This window comes from Antechinus flavipes, chromosome 5, assembly GCF_016432865.1.
Source record: "Antechinus flavipes isolate AdamAnt ecotype Samford, QLD, Australia chromosome 5, AdamAnt_v2, whole genome shotgun sequence".
NCBI classification, from domain to species: domain Eukaryota; kingdom Metazoa; phylum Chordata; class Mammalia; order Dasyuromorphia; family Dasyuridae; genus Antechinus; species Antechinus flavipes.
The window spans coordinates 286,426,739-286,451,022 of record NC_067402.1 but is presented as its reverse complement, the minus strand read 5'-3'; the positions used below and the strand labels follow the sequence as shown (position 1 = coordinate 286,451,022).

The following is a 24,284-nucleotide window of genomic DNA, read 5'->3' as shown; positions in this document are numbered from 1 at the left end:
CAGGTTGGCACTGTGCCCGCAGCCCGAGCCAGGTGTGCATGAGGCGAGGGGGCCGGAAAGCCGCGTGCCTCCGGAGGGCCTGGCCCGGCTCACTGACGTGAGCCCCCTGGAATGTGGCGGGGGTGGGGGAAATTCCCCAGCAGCCTTTGACCTCTGTAAACATAGCTGCCTTGTCATCCCTCCTGGAGCGTCCTGCCGAGCCCACTGCCAACAGCTGGCCGGGCCCGGGGGAGGCTGAGCTCAGCACTTTGGGGCAAAGGGGTCAGCGGGCTGGGGGCCCTCGCTGTATCGGGGCCCGTGCTCAGCCCTCGTGGAGCGCAGGGAGGTGACAGTGATGCAGGGCCGGAGCCCCGCGAGGCCAGCTCCCCCAGATTCCCCCGTTACACAGAGGGGGCAGTGACGGGGTTCCTTCAGGGTCAGTAGGATTGGAACCCAGAGCCTCTAATTTCCAAGCTCCTTTGTCTCCCAATCCACCTCCTGAGTGGGATAACGGGGGCAGGGAGGTCAGTCTGTCCAGACTTTAATCACAGGATATCAGATTTGGGGATCCACAAAATCCACCCCTCTCACATAACCAGGAAACTGAAGCTGGCGGGGGGGAAGGGCTTGGTGAAGATGGAGTCAGCAGAGGGGTCTGCAGGGGACTGCAAATGCCCTCCAGAAGCTTCCATCACCCTGGGGCAGACCCCGGGGCAGGTGGGGAGGACCGGGGGTCCCAGGGCCCATCCTGCTTCCCAGGCAGCGTCCCCCCCTCTGGGACCCCCCCCAAACACTCGATCCGCAGGTGCTGTTGCCCACGCGCTCACAGCTACACTTGATAGAGGATTACAGGCAGAGAAGGACCATCTCATCCAAGTGAGGGCCGGACACCACGGGGGCAGAGCAGACTCGCCCACTCCAAGTTCAGTGCCCCTCCCTTAGCTGACATAGAGGAGAATCAGGGTCCCCATTTCTAGGGCAAATTCAGGGTGCACAAGGGTTTCCTCGTGTGGGGAAAGGGCTCTGGTCAATGACAGGCCCACAGGCACACCGCCAGCGATGAGATCCAGGCCCAGGTTTTCTGCCTCAACTCCGTGTTTTATAGAAACAGCTAAAAAGCGTATCCTGCTCTAGCCGGCTGGGACAGCCCTTCTTCTCCCGGGAGACACTCTCCCTAATGTCCTCCCTGAGGCTTTCTCCAGGTCTTTCACTGGGCCTTCTACAACACGGGGTTATATAAGTGTGGAGGGAAGAGGGCGATTTGGACCACGTTTCTCCCAGAATCTCCCCTCCTGGGAGATCTTTACATTACTATAGGAGAATTGTTTGGGCATCATGCACTGGGTCAGATCCCCTGAGATTTTCCAGTTCTAAAATTCGGTGATTAAGAAGACCCCAGATTAGAAAGCGTCTCCACTGGGCTAGAAGGAACGAAGCGGGTCCACCTGCTTCTGTGAGCCTGGAACGTGGCGGGTGTAACTACGGATTCAAGAGCCAATCCCCCGCCTCCCTGCGCAGCTCCATCCATCCCTAGGTCGCTCCCAGGACACAATCCAGCCACGCTCTCGACTCAGTGAAAAAGAACTTGCTTTATTCAGAAAGTCTACAAAATACAGGAGGCGAGCAGCGCTTACTGTAAGTCAGAAAATAAATAAATTCTGGAACCCCTAGAGGGCATTTCTCAAGGTCTTCTGTTACATATAAGATAAAATGTGATTTATTTGAAGATATAAAATATAACGTCCACTCGTCCACTTTCCCACCCAGACTGGGCTCCAGTAAGGTGGGCTGGTAGCTGTGGCAGAGAATAACTTACATCTGTGCAATAAATAAAAAAGAGGTTGGGACCAGACGAGGGAGGGGAGCAGCTGGGCAAGGAGGGCTGGGGATGTGGTTAGAGGAGGGGGCCCCAAAAGGCTTTGCTGCTTTGGAAGACCAGAAACCCTAGAATCTTAGCCCCCTCCTCCCCAAAAGTGCTCACGGGAGTGGGATCCCAGCCCTTCCTGACTGGAAGCGGGAGGGGGCGCATTTTATGCTGTGTACCCCATCCCACACCCTCATCAGCTCAAAAAGCCATCCTGCCTGGCTCTAAGTGCTCATCCTGGGCAGACTGCCCGGCCTCCCAGAGCCCCCCCCCACCCCACCTCCATCCTCGGAAAGCCCAGGAATAATTCTAGGGAATCTCCCAGGAGACCCGGGCCCTGGGAAGAAGCGAGGGTCAGCTCTTGGGGGCTTGGAAGGTCTGTCTGCACCCCCTCTGGAAGCCCCCATCCCCCAGGAAGGGCTCCCACACTCTCAAGCCAGTTTCCAACCTGCTTCCAAAGGGCCAAGAAAAGAAAAATAAGGGGGAGGGGGATGTTGGGACGGCGCCCCAGCTCGTGCCTGGGAGAGGGGTGGCCCACGGCCTCCTGGGAGCCCATCTTCCAGCTGCAGGGGGGAGAGCCGGGAGCGGAGGGCTCCACGTCCCCAAATTGGCACAAAGTGGGCACCTAATCGATGCCCGCTGATTTAACTTCAGCGTGGAGAAGGGACTTGCTTCCCTCCCCCGGTGTCCCCACGGGGGGCCCACGAGCTACCGCCCCTGCCCGAAGCCCTACCCAGGGCTGGAGAGGGCCAAACGGGGAAGGAGCGCTGGGTCCGGGCCGGGGCTGCACAAGGAACCGAACCCGAGCACGTGAAGTAGGAGCTGGGAGAGGCGGGGCCAGCGGGAGGGCCTGGGGGAGGGGCGGGGCCCTGTAGGTGTTAAGGCTTGGACCAGGAGGCGGGACGTTGGGAAAGAATAGGAGGAATGAGATCAGGGGGCGTGGCCTAGGTCAGGCCACACTATCCACAGAGAGGGCCAGAGGTGGGGCCTAGAGCAGGGCCGCCCTATCTGCACGGGGAAGGGATCGGGGGGCGGGACAAGGACCAGGCCACCCTGTCAGCGGAGCGGGGATGAGTCGGGGGCGGGGCCCGGGCGGGGGCGGGGTCTGGACCCCCCTATCCGCGCAGGGATGGGACCCGCGGTCACGAGGAGCACGCGGCCGGACTGGAGGCCGCGGTGGAAGCGCTGGCAGATGACTTGACGATGGTGATGACGCTGGCGGGCGCCACCTTAGCGGCGGGCCCGCCGTGCGCGGCCACGGAGCGCGCGAAGCCCTGCAGCGCCTCGTACTTGGAGCGCAGGGCGTCGAGCTCGAGACGCATGGCGGCGTTCTCGCGGGCCAGCTTGTCCACCTCGCGCTCCAGCTCGCTCTTCTGCTTCTGCAGCTCCTCCTTCTGGCACACGCGCTTGACGCGGCAGCTGGCGGCGTAGCCGCGGTTCTTGAGCGTGCGGCGCCGCTGCTTCAGCCGCGCCACCTCCTCCTTGGATAGGCCCCGCAGGTGGTGGTTCAGCTCCCGCACCGACAGCGCCATCAGCTCCTCGTCCGACAGATGCGGGCCCGTGTTCTCGCCCAGCTCGCGCTTGATCTGCGGACACGCAGGGTGGTGTCGGGCGGGCGTTTCCGGGGGGCCGGACACCCCGACAGCCAACCCCGACGGTCACGCCCACACAGAGACCGACATAGACACCGACACTGACACCGACACTGACACTGACATATTCACTGACAGATATAAACACCGATACAGACACTGACACTAACACCGAAATCCAAAACGGACACGGACACTGACATCTACAGACCCCAACGTCAATATCGCTGCCCACACCTCTACTTCCGCCTTCCCTTCCTCTTCTTTCCTCACTTCTTCCTCTCCCTTGCTCTTCTTTCCTCTGCTCCTTTGTCTCCATTTCCCCCTCCTCTACCCTCACTCTTCTCAGTTTCCCTTTTCTTTTTTCTCTTCCTTCTATCTCTTTTCCTTCCTAGTTTCTTTCCTCTCTCCCTAGTCTTCCTCATTCCCCTCTTTTTTTCTCTTTTCTTTTACTTCCACTTTGTCTTCACTTCATCTTCGACTGTGTCCTTGTTCATCTTTCTTCTCCCACCTTGTGCTTTCTTCTTCTTCTTCCCTTATTTTCCCCTCTCTTCCCTCCCTGCCTCTGCTTTTCTCTCCTTTAACTTCTCTTGTCCTGTTCAACTGCCTTTGCTTTCTTTTCACCATTCTTTCTGTCTTTTGCTTCTCTCTCTTTTCCTCCTTTTCCCTCCTTATATTTCTCTCCTCCCCTTCCTCTTTCTTCTTTCCCACTTGTCTTCCCCTTTCTCTTCACCTTCTTCCCTCAGCTTTTCTCTCCTTCCCCTCTTCTTCCAAAATCCCCTTTTGTCTTCTATTTTCTTTCCATTCCTCCTACCATTTATCTTCTCTTTCTTTTTCTCCTTAGTCCTTGATTTTCTTTCCTCTTGAGCTCTGTTTCCTAAACTCTTTCCTTCTTGTTGTGCTCCTTTTTCTTCCCTTTTTTCCCCTTCTACCTCCTCTCTTCCTGCTTCCTCCTTTCTAATGCTCTTCAAATTCCCACTTTCTATAAGTGGGATACTAGGAGGAAGAGGGGTGAGAATGGAAGTGAGGAGGGCATAGAAAAAAATGACAATAGAGAAATTGTCTTGGCTTTTTTCTCCCAAGGTCCAGTGTCTTATACATCATAGGTTTGTTGGATGGAGTTGAGTGTGTCTTTACCTCAAGCTCTCAGCTTGAGTATCACTCATTCCCTTCCTCTACTTTGGAAGGTCTCATTCTTATAAACTAAAGGCACTAGTCCTGGGGAGAAATAAAAAACAGAAGAAGGGCCATAGCTCTAGAATCAGAAGGAACCTCAGAAACCAATTGGTTCAACCTCTTCATTTTACACATGGGGAACAGAAGTGAATTGACCAGCCCAAGATCACTAAGGTAAACACGATTTCTCCCCTGTAATCTATTCACAACAAGTTAACTCTTGGGCTGGAGAATCCCCAGGTTCCATTTTGACTCTAAAGCCTTGGATCTGTAACTGCTAAGGATTTGATTGGAAGTCAGGAAGACTCTAGAACCTAGGATCTTGGACCCAGGGTGCTAGGAGAAGACTAGAGTTTGTAATCTTATATCTGGGGAACTAGCAGAATTCTACAATTTGAATCTAGAGAACTAGGAGAATTCTGGAACTTGGAACCTTGGATTCAGGGAGCCAGGAAAACACTTGTGCTTGGTATCTTATATACAGGGATATAGGAGAATTTTAAAACTCTTAGATCCTGGAGCTAAGAGAAATCTAGAACTTGAAGCCTTGGATGCTAATAGCCAGGAGAATTCTAGAACTTAGGACCTTGACTAGCTTGGAGAGGGAGCAGGGACTAATGAGGGGACAGGACAGGAGGGGAAGAAATCAGTGGGAAGGGGAGGGTAGGCTCTCACCTTTAGTGCTTTGCTGGATAAGGTATCTGTAGACATTTTTGGGTCTGGTGCCCTCGGGGCTGGAGACCTGCAGGAAAAGAAATGAAGCATTATTGTTCCAAACCCTACTTTGCCTTTATTTTAGGGTTGTGGTTGAGCAGGCACTCATCCATGATTGGAACTAGCTGTATCCATGGACAAAGTAGGCAGCCACTAACCCCAGACTTCCTCCTCCATCAGCCTCCTCTGAAATCCCACCTCTTGGAGTCATTCATTCACTAGCATAGGCGAAGTACCTATGGTATGGGCAGAGAGCACCGCCCTAGGCAGGGGAGTCTGGGCAGGACTGCACACTTCTGGATGCCTTGCTACTAGTGAGACTGAGGCTGGTGAGCTTTGGAGTTCTATACGGCCCAGTCCCACGACCACCCTGACTGACCTCATGCTACCTGTGGGAGTGAATGAAGCCTAAAACAGGCCCAGGATCTTTGGTCTGGGTAGATGAGGCCAGCCAGATGTGGAGCAGGGATAATAATAAGCCGAAGTGATCAACGATTGATTTTAATAATTTGAAGAACTCCCGGGAGAAAGCTCCCTACAGTAGTGCAGATGTCCAGTACCTGAGAACCACTCAGAACAGTAAGAGGCTGTGTTTTACCCAAGGTCACACAGCTAGCATGTGTCAGAGCTGGGATTGGAACTCAGGACTTCCTGACTAGAAGGCCAGGTCTCTAACTACTCCTACGCCACACCATCTACCTACACCTGCACCTTTTGAATGACTTATGTGCTGTATATCTCATTTGATTCTAGCCATCGCTCTGTTGGGTGAGTTAACTAGTGCCCCATATTCAGAGCGCTGGTCCTGGAGTTCTCATCTTCCTGAGTTCAAATCTGGCCTCAGACACTTCCTAGCTCTGTGATACTTAATCCTGTTTACCTCGTCTGTAAAATGAACTGAAGGAAATGGCAAACCCCGTTTTTGCGAAGAAAATCCCAAACAGGGTCCCATTGGGGACACAACATAGAAGAGAAAATTGAGGGATGGTGAAAGAAGAAGTTTCAGACCTTCTACATAGCAGGGCTGGACACCAAACCAACCTGCCTGACACCAGAGCCTGGCTTTTGCCCATGGTGACCGCTCATGGCCAGCAGAGATGCCATGAGATTGGTGTAGGACTATTTGGGGCCACTGCCTCTGACTCTAGAGTGTCAGAAGGGCTTCATGTATCTCTATCCACTTATCTTGTCATCCTGATCACCCAACAATCAACCAGTATGATTTATGGAAGGAGTCTCAATTTAGTCATCTGTGAAATGGGGAGAATAATAGCATCCATCTTAATCACTAGTAGTGAGGATCAAATGAAACAATATTTATTAAGTGCTTTGTCTTGGAGTGTTATAGGAACGCCAGCTATTATTGTTGTTGTTGTTATGTCAGCCAACAAGTATTTACTAAGGGCATGCTATGTGCCAGGCACTGTACACATGTTATTATTAACCCCCGTGGAGTATTATTAGCTGCCTCTGACCAGCCAATGCCCTCCCCACAGATCCTCGGCCTCACCCAGCGCTCCCAACAGCTGGTGTTTTCTTCCCTTATGTAGTGAAAAGAGAATTCCAAGGGGTCCCTTTCTCCTCTGGAGCGTTCCTACTTAAGGCAGCCAAGGACTGGCGCCTCCCTGAAATCTGCCTTTTGTTTTCCCAGATTTCACTTTGGAGGAGGAGGGATGTCTCCTTCTCTCCCCACCACCGCACCCCAAGCACAGCCGAGGGAATGGGAACGATGCAGGGGAGAAGCTGGTCTTTCTGGGGACGACTAGAAAGTGGTCAGGGGCTGGGCCAGAGCGGCCTTCTTGCTAGCACTTCTGGGAAGTGGGGGTATGGGAGCGTGAGAAGAACAGGTTCCCCTGGGCAGATATCCCCACTGGGTTTCTCAAGGTTTCTAAGGAAAATCCAGCGTTCTTTCCAGTACACCACACCATCCAGCGCCCTCATTTAATAAGTGAAACTCAGAGAGTGGGAACTGACTTCTTCCAAGCCATGTAACAGTGAACCCAAGACTCCTGGCTCCCAGACCAATCTTTTCCCTTGCCATCCCTTTACTGTGAAGCTCTTTCTGTAACAGGGATCCCTTCACTCCAATCTTGAGTATCTGTGGGGTAGGCCCTGGCAGGTCATGTGCTCAATGACCTAGAACGAGTAGGGTCCTCAGAGGTCATACCCACCCAATTCTTCCTCCTCACTTTACAGATGAAAGGGCCCCGGAACTGGGTGAGTACATGGAGCAGGTCTCATTGGCTCCTACAGAACTCATAAGCCGCCAAGTTTGGAGGTGCAAGGCCTCAGAGGCCAGCTGACCAACATCCCTGGGAAGTCAGGCCTCAAGAGCTGAACTGCCTTCCATAGATAGTAAAATGGCAGAAGGCGAGGGGGGGAGGGGTCTTGATTCCAAGTCTTTGTCTATTACTATACCACTGCCTTTTATTCAAATATCTACCAGAGAACAGAGCATTTATTAAGTGCTTACTGTATACCAGGCCCAGAGCTGGCTCCCAAAAGCAGAACAAACAATCCCTGCCTTCCATTTAAGTGGGGACAACATAAAGGACAGGATCTTAGCTTTACAGCTGGGCGGGACCTGGGAGTCCCCAACCACACAACTAACAAACAAAGCGTCCACACAGTAAACATAATAGTCATAGGGCTGGGGGAGGGATTGAGAAAGGCTTCAGGTTTGCACTAACCAGGGCCAACCCCTCTTTACACGCAGCAGGGAGCAAAGGCAAGAGGCCTGGCTCTCGGGCTTGTTTACTCTGCCCCAGCTGCCTAGCTTGAGGTTGCAAGCAAAGGCTTGGGCCACTGTTGGCCTCAGCCCTCCCCCTCCCCCTCGTCCACCAGCTTCTTCAGCTTGCCAAGTGTAAGTTTTTGCACCCCTCCACCCTCACCCTACTCATTCTCATCTCATCTCACACCTCTCAACCCACTCCCTATCTCCAGGGTTATGGAGTTTTCTTCCCCATCATGATGACTTAGACAGAAAAGGGGAGATTCCCCCAGGGTTCTCAGAAGTTCCTCCAGCAATAAAGTGAGGGGTGGGAAGAGATGTTGCCCAGAGGGAACCAGGGCCATTCTTGGTGGGAGGGGAACAAGGCTCAGAGGAAGCCTGAGAGGGAAGTTGATGGTCTAGGAAGTCCCCCAGGAAAGCACAGCTTCTCCTCTCATCTCTCTCCTGCCCTGGGAGTTCATCAGAGCGCCATGGAGGCAGGAGTGGCTCTTGGCACCAGCCCTCTGACGAACACGTCCTCCCACTGCCCCTGGGGTTTCTGGTTGAGAGGAAAGGACAGCTCTGTCGAGAGAGGAAGAGAAAGGAGATGAGTTTGGGGAAACTGAGGCTGCCTGGGGAGAAGGCCTGCCCCCAGGCAGGCCCATAGGGTTAGTTAGTGATTCTAACTCTAGATTAGAATTAGAGGAGCCTCAGAGGCTCCATAAGAGGGCCCAACATCTTTGGGGTCTTTCAAAAGAGTATAGGGACAACTTGGTAAATATATCATCCCACTGAAGAGAAACACTAAAACACAGTGGGCAGAAAACTGGCTTTCAAGCCTCAAAGACCTGGGTTCAAGTGCTGTTTCTGCCACTGACTAGGAGTGACCTCTTTGCTCCCAGTAACATCCTAAACTTAAAATTATTACCTTAAAACATTTACATTAAAATAACAATAGTTTTTTTTATTTTTCAAAATACACGCAAAGATCGTTTTCAACATCCACCCTTGCAAAACCTTGTTCCAAATTTTTCTTCTTTCCTCCCCACCTACCCCATTTCCTAGACAGTCAACAATCCAATGTAGGTCACACTTGTGCAATTCTTCTAAGCATGTCCACATATACCATCACACACACACACACACACACACACACACCAGATCAAAAGGTGGAAAAATGAGGGAAAAAAAAACAAGCTGTACAATAACAACAACAAAGATGAAAATACTATGTTGTGATCCACATTCAGTCTCCATAGTCCTCTCTCTGAATGTAGATGGCTTTTCTATCACAAGCCTAAGACTACATTTCAAAGAGGAGCAGACCTGCCCTGATCAAGGGGAGTCTCAGGATCAGGTCCTGTCCCCTCTCTCTAGCTTACTGAGATAGCCTAGCCCAGGGGTCCTCAAACTTTTTAACTAGGGGGCCAGTTCACTGTCCCCAGACTGTTGGAGGGCCAGACTGTAGTAAAAACAAAACCTTTGTTTTGTGGGCCTTTAAATAAAGAAACTTCCTAGCCCTGGGTGAGGGGATAAACGTCCTCAGCTGCTGCATCTGGCCTGCAGCCGTAGTTTGAGGACCCCTAGCCTAGCCCTTCCACAGTCCATCCTCCATTTGCATGGGCAAAATGATCTTTGGAAAGCACAGGTTTGATGATATCACTCCTTGAGAAACTCCTATGGCTCCTTGTTATGTCCAAGATCAAACAGAAAATCCTCTGCTTGCCATTCAAAGCCTTTTACAATCTACTTTCCCAGTGTTCTTCCCTGTCCTTCTCACCATGTACTCTTCAATCAAGACCCTCCATCTCTAGACATTTTCTCCAGCTGCTCCCCATGCCTGGAAGGCCCTCCTTTCTCTCTCCACCTCCTGCCTTCCCTGGTTGCCTTCAAGCCCCAATTAGAATCCCAGCGTGACCATTAAGCGCAGAATATTGCCCGAATACCAGGGACAAGCTGGAAGCCATCATTGTTAAGTCTTCCACGTGAGCATTTACAATTTGGAAATCAGCAAATGCTACAAATCAGGTTTTGTGGACTCTCTGAGGAAAGGAGGTAACGTGACCATATCGGGGGATGAAAACAAAAGATATTAATACATTTTAATCAGAAATTTAAAAAACAGATGAGCTGCAAAGCTCCACCTTCATGCCCAACCCTAGCCCAATCCTGAAGGCCTTCCTGAGATCACCAACCCATCCACACTTGTTTACGGAGACCATTGTGTGTGTTCCACCTACACTTGGGGGTGGGAGGGCAGAAGCACAAGCCCGGCTGACACTCCCTTGGGGAGGGGGGACTCCAGGGTCAGAACCCCAAGACTACAGCCCCAGGGTGCTGACCTTCAGACTGGTGCCCTGTGAGCAGGGCCACATGGACACCCTTGTGATTCACAACACACAGTCACCTATGGCGACTGGCTTGTTCCTTTCTCAGTTCCCTAGGAGAGCAAAGCGGGTGGGAGATGATGACAAATAGGGTAAGGGGGAAATGTGTAACCACCACCTCCACACCCCACCCTCCTGGGCCAAGAGCCATGAAATGAACGGGAGCGCCAAAGGGAGGGCCTGGGGGAGGAGGCAAGGCTGGGAGCTGGAGTCCGGTGTAGATAAGATGCTGTCTCACAGTGATTCAGCATCTCCTGGCCAGGTCAACATCCCTGCTTCTCCCCATGGGATCCTGGGACTGAAAGCTGCCTGGGACCTAAGAGTGAGCGAACCATAAAATAGTAGTGACTGTCCCAAGGCATCCAATGTGAAAATCCTATTGTATAGACAATAAATGGAGAGCCGGGGAAAATTTACCAAGAATAAAGAGCTACATAAGGAGAGCTTCCCACAGGACTTAAGGACTGGCATAGGACAAAGGCATGGGACAAAGATGTGCAGCGGACTTGGATTCAAATTCTGCCCCTTCTATTTGCTACCCATATGACCTTGGTCAAATGTCTGCTTCCCTGAGTCTCAGAGGTGTCTTTTAACTAGAGCCTGGAGCTTAGGCTGGGTTGGCTGTGAAAAGGTGAGGAGAAAGGGAGACAGCCTTCCTAAGAGTGTGAGCAAAGGTCAGGGCTAGGGGCAGTGACTTTCCAATCTCTTCTCATAGCCAACCTCCCTAAGTAGACCCTACTTACCTCTGACCTGGACAATTTTTAATAACTTTCTAACCTATGCCCCTAATTTAAATCTCTCCCCTCAATCTGAACTTCAGAATGGCATAGGAGAACCCATGTCTCATCCCTTCTCTCCTCAAGATCCTTCAGTGGCTCCCCATTACCCAAAGGACAGCATAGAAGGTCTTTCAGTGGTTCTTTATTGCCCATGGGATATCATAGAAGATCCCTCAGTGGCTCCCCTTTGCCCCCACAGAAAGTTCTTAGCCCAGGATTCCAGAATCTCTCCTGTCTGACTCAACCTACCTTCGAGCCCCCTGTCCTTCCCATGAAATCTATGCTCCAAACAAACAAGTCTGCCTGACATTCCCTAATCTCATCTTGCTTTTTCCTTCCACAATGCATTTGCCCACAGGGTCCCCTGAGTCCGCAATGCACTCACTTCTTCCTCCCCTACTCTTCATTCAAAGGTCCGTTCAGGGGCTCTAGCATCTTCTAAGTATTCCATCCATGAGGCTGAATGTCCAGAGCCGCTCCCTCCCCTTCACACACACACACACACACACACACACATGCTTCTTTGGAAAAAGGCCAAAGGACAATCCCCTTCCAAGGAGCCACAAGTCAGTGGCTCATGGTTGAACCGCTCTTACCAAAGGTTCTTCAATGAGTGACTTTGGGCCAAGTGCTTTTCCCCTCCTGTAAAGTGAGGCAGATCAACCACATGACTTTCCAGGTGGGAAAATCCCCGGAAAGTGTTGCTGTGTTTGACGATGGATCCTACTCCTCAAGGCCTTCCCTCGGACATCTGGCTACATCTCAATTCCACAAGTGCTTATTACTCATTTCTGAGGCCAGGGCGCTATGGGGGAACACTAAACCAAACCTTTTTTTTTTTTTTTAATTAGTATTTTACTTTTCCAAATACATCCAAAGATAGTTTTTGACATTCACCTTTGCGCCAAATCTTTTCTCCTCTCTCCTTTCCCTTCCCCAAGACAGCAAGCAATCTAATATAGATTAAACACGTGTGATTCTTCTAAATATATTTTCATATTCATCGTGCTGTGCAAGAAAAATCAGATCAAAAGGGGGAAAAAAGAAGAAAGAAAAAAACACCAGCAAACAACAACAGAGAAAAGGCGAAAATCCTATGCTTTGATCCACATTCAATCTTCATTGTTCTCTCTCTGGATGTGGACGGCACTTTCCATCACAAATCTATTGGAATTGCCTTGAATGAAGATGGACAGAAGCAGCTACACCCAAAGAAAGAACACTGGGAAATGAATATAAGCTGCTTGCATTTTTGTTTTTCTTCCCGGGTTATTTCTACCTTCTGAATCCAATTCTCCCTGTGCAACAAGAAAACTGTTCGGTTCTGCAAACATATATTGTATCTAAGATATACTGTAATCTATTTAACATGTAAAGGACTGCTTGCCATCTGGGGGAGGGGGTGGAGGGAGGGAGGGGAAAAATCGGAACAGAAGTGAATGCAAGGGATAATGCTGTAAAAAATTACCCTGGCATGGGTTCTGTCAATAAAAAGTTATTAAAAAAAAAAAAAAAGGAATTGCCTTGAATGAATAACTTACTGAGATGAGCAAGTCTATCATGACAGTGTTGCTGCACTGCATATAGTATTCTCTTGGTTCTGCTCATTTCTCTCAGCATCAGTTCATATAAATCTTTCCAGGCTTTTCTGAAAACAGCCTGCTCATCATTTCTTAGAGAACAGAAATATACCATTACCTTCCTATACTATAACCTATTCAGCCGTTCCCCAACTAATGGGCATCCACTAGGCCGTTATGTAAGAAGTAACTACAGCACGGGCTAGAATTGTGTGCCAGGCTGCTCAGAAGAAACTTTAGAAGGTCTCAGGAAACAGGCCTCTGAGTTATCCAGTTTATTAAGTTTTTTGTCTGATTTTTATCTTTGTGCTCTTAGCACTTAGCACGCAGTAGACATTTAATAAATGCTTATTGGTTGATTCAAAGAGGGAAGCTGCCCCGCTAGCTTCGGGGATCTAACACTCTCCAATCTCCGTTTTACAGAATAGGCCCAAAGAAATTAGAAGCGTGCCCAAGATCACACAGGTGTTAAAGAGTGCCCAATGCCACACAGCCACTCAACTCAGCTCTGCCTCTCCCTGGCTCCTTTCCCATCTCCTCTCCCTTGCTCTGGCTGTGGCTTCCTCGGCCAGATCCCAGGTCCCGGCTGAGGTTCGGCTCTTTGCCCAGGAATGCTCAGGCTCAGCTGAGTCAGAAATGTCCTGTAGGAAAGCCTCAGTGATGAGGAGTTCCGGCCTCCTTCCCTGGCTCCTGCTGGCTCTCCTCTTCCTCCTTCTTACACATCTTTGACAATCCAAAAATATTAGTGGAATGAACAAATGAATTAGATTACACCTCTATCTGCTGAGCAAGATCAGAGCAATCCAAGAAGATGCCCAAAGAGTTGGACTCCGGGAACATCATGGGCTCATTGGAGCTGAAATCAATATGGCCGGACTATTTATGGTGGATACGTCAGAATTAGGGTTCAAATCCCTTAACCTCTGTTGTAAACCAAGCAGGTCAGACTCAGTGGCCTCCGAGATCCCTTTCAACTTCAGGTCTGATGAGATAATGGCTAACTTGTACATGGCCCTTTGTATATACATGGCCCTTTGTGTATCTATATATTACATTTGATTGTATATATATATATATATATATATATATATATATATATATATACATGCAACTGGTATCATGCAACTGGTAAGTGTAAAAGGCATGGTTCAAAATGAGAGCTTCCTGGCAGCTATAAGCCCTTAATAAATGATTGCTAATTGAGTGATTTATTGCAGTTTGGCAATTTGATGGAATTCTGCAGCAAAAGTTTTTGAAATGTGTCAGTTCCTTCCCTTATCTACTATCCCTGCTCACCATTCATTATCTCAGGTTTGGGTATGATCAAATTTGCTTAAAGCAGGAAGGGGATGGGGGAATCATTATAGAAAGCCTTAACAAATATCGTAGAATTAATAAATGACTCTGTCGACCCTTAGTGAGTCACTAAAGTTGTGGTGTTTTTTAGAAATACAAATTCCTTGAGTTAGCAATTGACACCTTTCACAATCTGACTCCGACCTATCTTTCCAAATCTGTTACCAACCACTTCCCTAGATATGGACTCTCCGTTCCAAACTGGCCTGCTTGTCTACCTCTCTTCATGACAGTCTATGTCCTCCCTGGGCTTTTGCACAATCTGCCCCTTCCCACTACCCCAGCCTTGAATGCTTTCCCTCTTTGCCTCTGCTTCTTGTAAATCATAGCCCCTTCAAGGCTCACCTCAAGTGACAAGAGTCCTTTCCTGATATCCATGATGGTTAGTGACACAGTCCCTACAATTATCTTGTATTTATTTGTTTTTTTTACTTATATTTGGTACTGGAAGTAACAGGGAGCCCCTGTGGTTCATTGAGGGTGGTATAATGTGATAACTGCTCTAGGAAAATCACTTTAGAAGATGAATGAAGGATGGATTGGAGTAGGGAGAGACTTGAGGGAAGCAGACTCACCAACAGGTTACTGATGCAATAATCCAGGCATGAGGTGAATACCAAGGTAGGGACAGTGTCAGAGAAGAGAAGAGAAGGAGATGCTACAGAGGTAAAAATTAACAAGAGATACTGCAAAGGAGGAATCAACAAGAGATGCTGCAAAAGTGAAATCCACCAAGAGCTGCTACAAAGGTAAAATCCAAAAGAGATGCTGCAAAAGTGAAATCCACAAGAGCTGCTGCAAAGGTGAAATCTAAAAGAGATGCTGCAAAAGTGAAATCAACAAGAGCTGCTGCAAAGGTGAAATCCAAAAGAGATGCTGCAAAAGTGAAATCAACAAGAGCTGCTGCAAAGGTGAAATCCAAAAGAGATGCTGCAAAAGTGAAATCAACAAGAGCTGCTGCAAAGGTGAAATCCAAAAGAGATGCTGCAAAAATAAAATCAACAAGAGCTGCTGCAAAGGTGAAATCAACAAGAACTGCTGCAAAGGTGAAATCAACAAGAGCTGCTGCAAAGATGAAATCAACAAGAGCTGCTGCAAACGTGAAATCAACAAGAGCTGCTACAAAGGTGAAATCAACAAGAGCTGCTGCAAAGGTGAAATCAAGAAAAGGCATTGCAAAAGTGAAATGAAGAGATGCTGCAAAGGTGAAATCAACAAGAACTGCTTCAAAGCTTTTTTTGTGGTAGCAAAGAATTGGAAAAAGGAGTGGATGCCCATCAGTTGGGAAATGGCTGAACAAATTGTGGTACATGGAGGTAATGGAATATTATTGTTCTATAAAAAATGATGAACAAGCTGATTTTAGAAAAGCCTGAAAAGATTTACATGAACTGATGCTGAAGGAAACAAGCAGAACCAGGAATACATCGTACACAATAACAGTAAGGATGTGTGATGATCAACTATGAAAGACTTGGTTTTTCTCAGTGTTTCAATGATCCAAAGGAATCCTAATAGATTTTGAACAGAAAATGCCATCTGCATCCAGCATCAATACATGCTATGTTCACTTTCATTTTTCTTTTCTTTTTTTATCTCTCCCATGGTTTTTCCCTTTTGCTCTGATTTTTCTCTTCCAACATAACTCATAAAATAATGTATCAAAAATAAATAAATAAAAAAAAAGATGCTGCAAAAGCGAAACTGACAAAAGATGCTGCAAAGGCGAGATTGAAACAAGACACTACCCGGGTGAAAATGACAAGAGATGATGCAAAGGTGAAATAAACAGGCCCTGACAACAACTTGGACAAGAAGGGTGAGAGTGTGAGGAGTCTAGGATGACTCTGAGAGTAGGAATCTGGAGGATGGTAAAACCCTCTACAGTGACAGGAAAGATAGAGATGGAGGAAGGTTGAGGGGGAAATAACAAGTTCTGTTTTGGACATATTAAGTTGAAGATATCCAGTTCATGAAATAAAATGGAATTTTAGGTTGTTTTATTTTCCTGATGCTATTTTACTGAGTTGGCTGCTGAAAAAAGTTTGCCTTCTTCTCAACAATGCAGTGATTCAAGACAATTACTCTAGATTTGGGATAGAAAATGCCATCTGCATCCAGAGAGAGAACAATGGATTCTGAAGCATAGTATTTTCATTTTTTTCTTTGTTTGTTTGCTTTTTCTTTCTCGTAGTCTTTTCCTTTTTGTTCTGATTTTTCTTACACAATATGACAAATATGAAATATATTTAAAATGATTGCACATGTTTAACCTACATCAGATTGCTTGTTGTCTTGGTGGGGGGGAGGGAGGTAAGGAGAAAGGGAGAAAAATGTAGAACATAAAGTCTTCTTTGAAAACTATCTTTACGTGTATTTGGAAAAATAAGATACTGTTGAGGGGGAAAAAAAAAGAAGTTTGCCTTTTCTGAAAAGACTTTGAATGAAAATGGGGAAGTTGGGGGAGAGGGGAGGAGTGTGCTTAAATTTGAATTTTGCTCTGATAATCCATAGAATATATGTTGGGTATTGTTCAGTTGTGTCTGACTCTTTGTGACTCCATGGACCAAAGCACAGCTAATAGCCGCAGGGTTTTCTTGGCAAAGATACTAGAGTCGTTTGCCATTCCCTTCTCCAGGGACAAACGGACTTTAAGTGACTTGCCCAGGATGACACAGCTAGTAGTATTTGTGGTCAAATTTGAACTCAAGTCTTCCTGACTTTAAACACAGCACTCTATCTACTGAGCCAGCCCCGCTGAGCTGCCATTATGTTGGGTACCAGGGGTTAAAGACCTAAAATGTCAGATCTTGAGGGTACCTTAATGCAGGGCTTCTTAAACTTTTTCTTCTCACGACTTCTTTTTGCTCAAGAAATTTTTACACGATCCCGAGTATATTGGTATATAAAGTAGTACACAAATCAAACATTTATTGATAATAAAGCATAATTTTATGATCCCCACATTTAATTATGACTCCCCAGATAGGGTTTAACTATAGTTTAAGAAGCTGGGCCTTAAAAGATGGAATGTTAGGCCTGGGAGGGGCCTTTAACAGGGAATATCAGGGTGGGGAGGACCTTAGAATAGGGAATATGAGAACTGGGAGAGGCCTTAAAACAAAAGGTGTCATAACTGGGAGGGAACTTAGAACAGGGGATATCAGAGCTGGGGAGAGCTTAGAACAGGGGGTATCAGGGCTGGGAGGGGGCTTAGAACAGGGAATGTCAGAGCTAGGAGGGGCCTTAGAACAAGGGATGTCAGAGGGGGAGGGAGCTTAGAACAGGGGATGTCAGGGCTCAGAAGGAGCTTAGAACAGGGGATGTCAGGGTTGGGAGAGGCCTTAGAGCAGGGCAAAAACTGGCATTTTCATCTTTATATCCAGAGCATCTAGCCTAATGCCTGGTACATAGTAGGTGTTTAGAGCTGGGAAAGGCTGTAAGATAAGGTGAGAATAAATAGTATTTGGATAATCAACCAAAAAAGTCCCCATCTCATAGAATCCAGTGAGGTTTGAATGAAACCCTAAAGTCAAATACTTTGTAAATAGAAAGGTGTTTCTGGATTCTTGGGGCTATAAGGGGCTTGAGAGGTTCTTGAACTCATCCCTCTCATCTGGAGAGGGAAGGCACCTGTCCAAGGTGACCCAGAGGGTCCATGGGCCGGGGCTACCTCCTGCCTCCTAGACTAGGACATTGCCAGTGGTTTCCTCCATGCCCCTCCCTGTTCACTTACTAAGCCAGCACAGTTGACCTAAGTAATTTGGACAGTGAGAGGGGACCCTGACGTTCTCGAGGAGGGCAGAAAATCACAAGGTCAGGCCTGTTAAACACGTGGGCTCTGAGTGTGTCTGCCATCACTGCTACTATAAAAATCCTCCCGGGTCCCCTGTAGGAATCCTGCCGCAGACTGCCCCACCCCATGCTGGCAGGAAGCTCTGGCTCTGGCTCTCAGTCGGTTTCACCCATCCTGTGAGCACAGAGAGAAAAAATTTGTTTTCCTCTGGCTCCCGAGCCAGCTCGATCAGCCAGACTCCCGGAGAGAGGCAGCAGGGTGGAGAGAGCTGCAGCTCTGGAGTCTTAGGGCGCGAGTTCAAATCTCTACCCACTAGGAGTTAAGGCAACTTAACTCCCCTCTGAAAAATGAAAAAACTTTAAAGTACCTACTATGTGCCAGCCATTGCACTAACCACTGGGGATACAAAAAGAGGCAAAACACAGTCCCTGCCCTCAAGGAGTTTAAAATCTAACAGGAAACAGCAGGCAACTCTGTGGTAACACACTAGATACCAAACAAATAGGGCATAATGAAGAGAGAAGGCACTGGGATGGACAGCGATTGGGGAAGGTTACCTGAGGAAGGTGGGATTTTAATTGGGACTTTAAGGAAGCCAGGGAGGTCAGTCCGGAGGAAGTGTTCTGGAAACGGGGGCGAACCAGAGACAGAGGTCCAGTTAAGAGATGAAGTGTCTTGGTCAGGAAAGAGCCAGGAGATGAGGAGATTGAAGAGTCCTCACCCGGGAGGAAGGTGTGAGAAGGCTGGAAAAATGATGGGGAGGAGCACTAGGCTAAGAGGATTTTGTATTCGATCTTGGAGGGGACAGAGAGCCACTGATAGGACTGGACTGGGCAAGTCACGTCAACTCCACGGGCCTCAGTTGACGGCCTTCGAGGTTCTTTCCTACGTTAAAGCAAACTTATAAAACTATGGGATGTATCTTGTAACTGAACATTGGGGAGTCTTGAAAAATCTGGCAAATATAAAAAGTTTCTGGCCGTATCTAACATTCTGCCAAGATTTAATTCTTTACGTAAAAATAAACAAGCCCGTCCATCTTGAGAGGGCGTACATAATAAAGGGTAAAATTACACGTACGCCCAAAGTTGTTTTAAAATAAGCTTCTTATGATTTATTATCAGTGAATATTTGATTTACGTACCCATATACCCGGAGTCAGGTGAAAATATCTCGGGCGAAAAGGGTTTGAGAGTGGAGGAAGTTGAAGGAGCCCTGCTCTAAAGCAATGGAGAGCAGGAGTAGGGGACTGGGGAGGGGAAGGACGCCCTGAGATCATAAAAAGCTTTCTACAGGAAGCGGGTATGAGCTGTGAGGGGAGCACCTGGAATCCATAGATCCTTCTTTCCAGTTTTGATCGGGAGGGTGTTTTCCCCTCCGCGGAATCTCCTTAAGACTTTTTAAATCACAGATTCAGACTCTGCCGTTTAAGGGATAAACACACCTCCCTCCCACTGACTCTTCCAACTTAAGGCTGTGGCCACACTGGCCACATCCTATACCGGACCGGCCTGGGTATCCCCGACTCATCGAACGTCAGAGCGAGAAGGAACCAGCCGCGTGTGTTCCTGGCCAACCACACGCATTTTTACGGATGAGAAAACAGAAGCCGGAGAGAGACTTGCCTCCATCTTTCAGTGAATTCATTTCTGAGCCAGGAATGGAACCGGGGAATCCAGAGTCCTCGCCCGATGTTCTCTTCACTACATGACCAGATGAGATCGGGGGGAAGAACTCCTAAACTCTGCGGATAATCGGGGTGCTCTGAAGGACCCCCTGTGACAAACAGAGGAGGACATGGGCAAAAGCTGCCATGCTGAAGGAAAGTCCTGAATCATCGAGGTCACTGATCCACCAGGATATTTTGAGCATTGTTAACCAATTGTGGTTTAATGCAGAAGTCACAGGGCTCGAATTCAAAGTCCAAGCTACCAATCCTGGGTCCCCTGACCTTCTGGGGCAAAGCACCTGCTTCCTCTGGCCCTCGCTTCCCTTATCTGTGAAACAAGAAGGTCAGTACATGATCTCTAAGCTCCCCAGCCTGATACTCCATGTTCTAAGGCCCTTCCAGCTCTGACCTCCCCTGTTCTAAGGCCTTGACATTCCCTGTTCTAAACTCCCTCCTAAGCCTACCGTTCTGCGATTCCATGAGCTATTTGCTGAGCACCTACCATATGGACAGGACTGTTTATTGATTTGTCCGATCCAAAGTCCAGAGAATATAGCACATGGTCTCTTCCAAAATGTTCTCGTGAGTTTCTCTAGCTGTACTGAGAGGAACAGACCTGTGATTTCACTGGTTTAGGGAGCTCTGGGGAAAAAAAAGGCACTGCTACACTTTGGGGAAATCCCCAGAGGGCTGAGGAGCTGTATTCACTACCCCTCAACCCCATGTTTAGGGGCCTCTAATTGGGCTCCTGCCTTGCTACTCTTTTCTACACCAAGGGGTCCTGTAGCTTCTTCTTGAAGAGCTTTCACTAAGCCAGGAGGTGACCTGGTCCATGGTCGAGCAGCTCCAACCATCCGAAACTTCTTCCTTATGTTGCCTCCGTGCTCACTTCCACCCAGTGGTCCCGCCGTCGCCTCCAGAACCATACGGAATAAATAGAATCTTTGCCCACCCCCTCTACAGCAATATTTCAGCTATTCACAGCTCGGGCCTGTGTGCCCGAGATCCTCAATCTCGGAGTTACCAGATCCTAGTTTGAAATCTGGTTCAACCACTTACTGTGGACTGTCACTGACCCTCTCGGACCACTTATGATGGACTGTCACTGATGCTCCCAGACCACTTATTGTGGACTAGCCCTGACCCTTCTGGACCACTTATGGTGGACTGTCACTGACCCTCTCAGCCCTATGTTGTGCAGTAAGAGGAGACAGGTGAGCTAGCCCGGGAGGTTCCACAGCTTTAGTCCCAAGGTCTAGGGGCACGGTATGCAGCTCTTTCTAGTAAATCTAAGATCTCAAAGCTTCGGGATCTCCTGATTAAGGCCGGCTGTCCCTCCCCAGTTTGGTTGATGGTAAGATGAGGAGGAGGAGGCAGGCAGACATGCTTAGGAGCCTAGTATTGTTCCACAATGCACAGGAAGTGGGAGGAGTTGGAGGTCTGGCCCTATAGATACCCGGGTGGGTTGGGGGGTTGCTGATGACCCAGCAGTCCTGAGGTGGGGCTCTCCAGACCTCTGGGCAGAAACAGGTGCATCCTGGTTGCCTTAACTTTTTGCAGATCAGCCTTCTGAGGCACCCTCCCTTCCCCCCACCCCCTCACATACACATTAACCCTTTCACTGCCTGTCTGCTCCCCTCCCACTCCCCACTTCCTTCCTCGACATGGGACACAGCTCGGTGTGTGGGCTCTGGGCCCCGGGGGGGATGGGTGGGGACTCTTCCAGCCCAGCAGGGCCCCTACTTTTGAAGATCAAGCTCTCAGGGTCTGAATTCTCCCCTCGGCCTCCCCTGGGGCCCTTCCTTCTCTGTGCCAGGACCCAGCAGCAGCAAACACCTGCACCCTGGGGCAAAGCCTGGGTTCCAGTGTAGCTCTTGTTGCTGTGACTCAGAGAGTCTGTCTCCTTCTGTGAACCGAGGGCAGTTCTACAACTTGTGCCCTTGGACAAGTCCTCTTTCTAGGTCTCAACTTCTCCACCGTAAAATGGGATTAGCTGACCTCAGAGGCTGCGGCCAGCTCGAAGTCATCTCCAAGGAGAGGTGGGCTGGGTGCCAGCCCCCTGCGGTGTGTCCCTCCGGCCTCCCTCTCCGTGCCTTTGACAAGTGTTTCCTGATCCACTGGGCCAAGTGGGAAACTCCAGGACTGACCCAAACCCTCTCCCCCAGGCTTAAAGGAGAGGTGGGTGTAAGTCTCCCTGCCACCCCGTCTCCCGGGCGCCGCTCTGAGCACGGGCCTTGAGTCTGAACGGCAGTTCTGGATTCGCTACCCATGAGCTCTGTGACCTTGGCAAGCCCCTTGGCCTCTCTGATCTGTAAGTTCCAAGCAGGGGCACAGACCCTGCCCAGGAGCCCTGCAGGGGCGGGAGGTCTGGGAAACAGCCCGATCGGAGCCAGGGGAAAGGGGAGGAGGAGGGAAGGCAGGAGACCCGGGCCACAGCCTGAGCTCGGGCGGGACTGGGCGCTCCCCCGCGCCCGAGGCCGGCCCACTCACTTCCTCCTCCTCCTCCTCCTGGCTGAGCTAATCCGAATCCGTGTTTGCGTGCGCAAGTGTACACACACACACACACACTCGCACAACAAAACGGAATGTACACATTGAGTCACGCACGCACGCACACCCGCCCCATGGGCGCCCCGTGTGGTCCTCCGGCCTCCCACCCGCCCCGCTCGCGGCCGGGACAGGATGGCTCAGTGAGTCTGGGGAGGGGGCGAACTGGACTCTTCTCCCTGCCCCCCCCAAGTCTGCCTTCCTGGCCCCCCAGTCGGGAACTTCGGGCCCCCCGCCCCTTCCCCAGCTCCCCAGGCTTTTAGCACCGAAGAGGGGAGGGCCAGAAAAATAACCTTCCAAGGTCCCCAACCTCAGCGAGGTTCAGAGTCGGAGGAGGTGGGGGCGGGGGGGAGGGGAGAGAGAGACAAACACTCTGTGTGGGTGGGGGAGGTGGGAGGGGGGGAATGGGGTGGGACCGGCACCTCCACTTTCAGTTCTCCCAACTTGGGAGAAGTCCCTTTTGTCCGGGGGTGGAGAAAACAGACAGACACCCTCAGCCAGCCCCTTCCCCCGCTTCTGTGTACCAAGGGGAGCTGGGGGGGGGGGCGCGAGGATTCGGATACCCCTCCCCCCGGCAAGTGCCTCCCGATGCTTCTAGCTCAGCGAACCCCCTTCTGTTCTGAGAGCGGACGGACAGCGGGACGTTCCCATCCTCCCCCCTCGCACCTTGCCCAAGCTCCCGGGGTGAGAGTCGGACAGACGGACGGACAATCGCGCGCGCACCTTATCCTGTCCCGTGTCCCCCTCCCGAGCTTCCAGGAAGCCAAGGTCACCGAGGGGGCAAAAGGCGGAGGGGAAAGGGCCAGAAGGGGGTCCCTGGGCGGTGGGAGGCAGCAGCCCGTGCACCCCACCGGGAAGGCCCCCGGGGAGGCGGCCCCGTCCGTGCGTACTCACCCCACTTCTCCTACTCGCTCGGAGAGTCCCCTTCGTCCCCTTCTCGCTGGCTCTCCGCCGCCGCCGCCCGGGGTGACGGGTCGGGGTCCCCCCTCGGCCTCCAGCCGCCGCCTCCCGGAGCCGTGCCCCGAGAAGGGACTCGGGATGGGGCAGCCGAAAGTGGAGGCTGCCCGCTGGCGGGGAGGCGCGCGCGACAGCGGCGAACGCAGCAATCTGCTGAGTTGTAATGTGAGTTTCCTGGAATTACTCACTCACAGGATTCCTTTCATTCATAAAAACACAGTCATGCGCTGATGTCACCCCTCGCCGCCTCCGGCCCGGCCCCACCCCCTCCGAAGGGAGGGACGGGGCGGAGCCGGCTCGGGAGCCCCGCCTCTTTCTCGCCCAGCTCGCGTGGGAGGGGGAAGGAGCCGGCGTCCCACGGAGGGGCACGGCCGGGCCCGGGGAAGGGGCTGGGGGATCCAGGACCCAGCTCGGAGTGAGGGGGCGGGAGTGGGCTGTGCCCCCTCTCAGCGGGGATTCCGGGGCGTCGATCGAGGCCGCGGTTTTTATCGGGGGGAAGCTTCAGACTTGGCTAAAGCCCCTCATCCTGCGAGCTATCAGGAGCTCCTCAATCAGCCCTTGCGTCTCTGCGGGTGAGGAAACTGAGGCGGGGAGTCCTGGGCCTTTAAATTTCGTGTGAATCCGAATGTAACGAACATCAGCTAAGATGTGCAAGGGAGATCCGAAAAAAGGAGCTCGCGTGCGTCCTGCTTCTTCCTCCCAGCATCCCAGGACAAATTCAAAGGCTTCTTTTCTTTTTTTTTAATAATAGCTTTTTACTTTTCTTTTTTTTTAAATAAAGCTTTTTATTTATTAGAGAAATCTACTCATTCTCGTATGCAGAGGGAAGTAGATAGAACCCTGTGGGTCCTGGACCCTCTTTTCTCCTCCTGTGCCTTCAGCTTGTGATCCCATCAGATCCTCCCCCCTCCGCCCCCCTTTCAATGATGATCTCCATGTAGATGACAATCATTGGGATGGATTTATCCATCTCTAACCTCTCTCCAGAGCTCCAGTCCTGTAAGATCTTGAACTAGGTGTCCCATGGACATCTCTCAAATTCAGAGTCCAAAAGCAAATATCAGCTTTTCCTTTCTTCTCTCCTCTCTTATTTTCTTTATTTTTTAATAGTAGCTTTTTACTTTACTTTTTTTTTTTTTAAATAAAAGATAGAGGATTGTAGGAACTGAATGCGAATC

The 24,284-nt window shown here is 50.1% G+C and overlaps 1 protein-coding gene across 1 annotated transcript; it reads right to left on the bottom strand.

Moving 5' to 3' along the window:
• Positions 1 to 1,549: 1,549 nt before the first annotated feature.
• MAFF (MAF bZIP transcription factor F) lies at positions 1,550 to 23,303 on the bottom strand. Its single transcript, XM_051961959.1, has 3 exons — positions 23,044 to 23,303; positions 5,287 to 5,353; positions 1,550 to 3,429 (listed from the first exon to the last, which is right to left on the bottom strand). The coding sequence occupies exons 2-3, from the start codon at positions 5,320 to 5,322 to the stop codon at positions 2,986 to 2,988; spliced, it is 480 nt and encodes a 159-aa protein (XP_051817919.1). The 5' UTR covers positions 5,323 to 5,353; positions 23,044 to 23,303; the 3' UTR covers positions 1,550 to 2,985.
• Between the last annotated feature and the right edge of the window lie 981 nt (positions 23,304 to 24,284).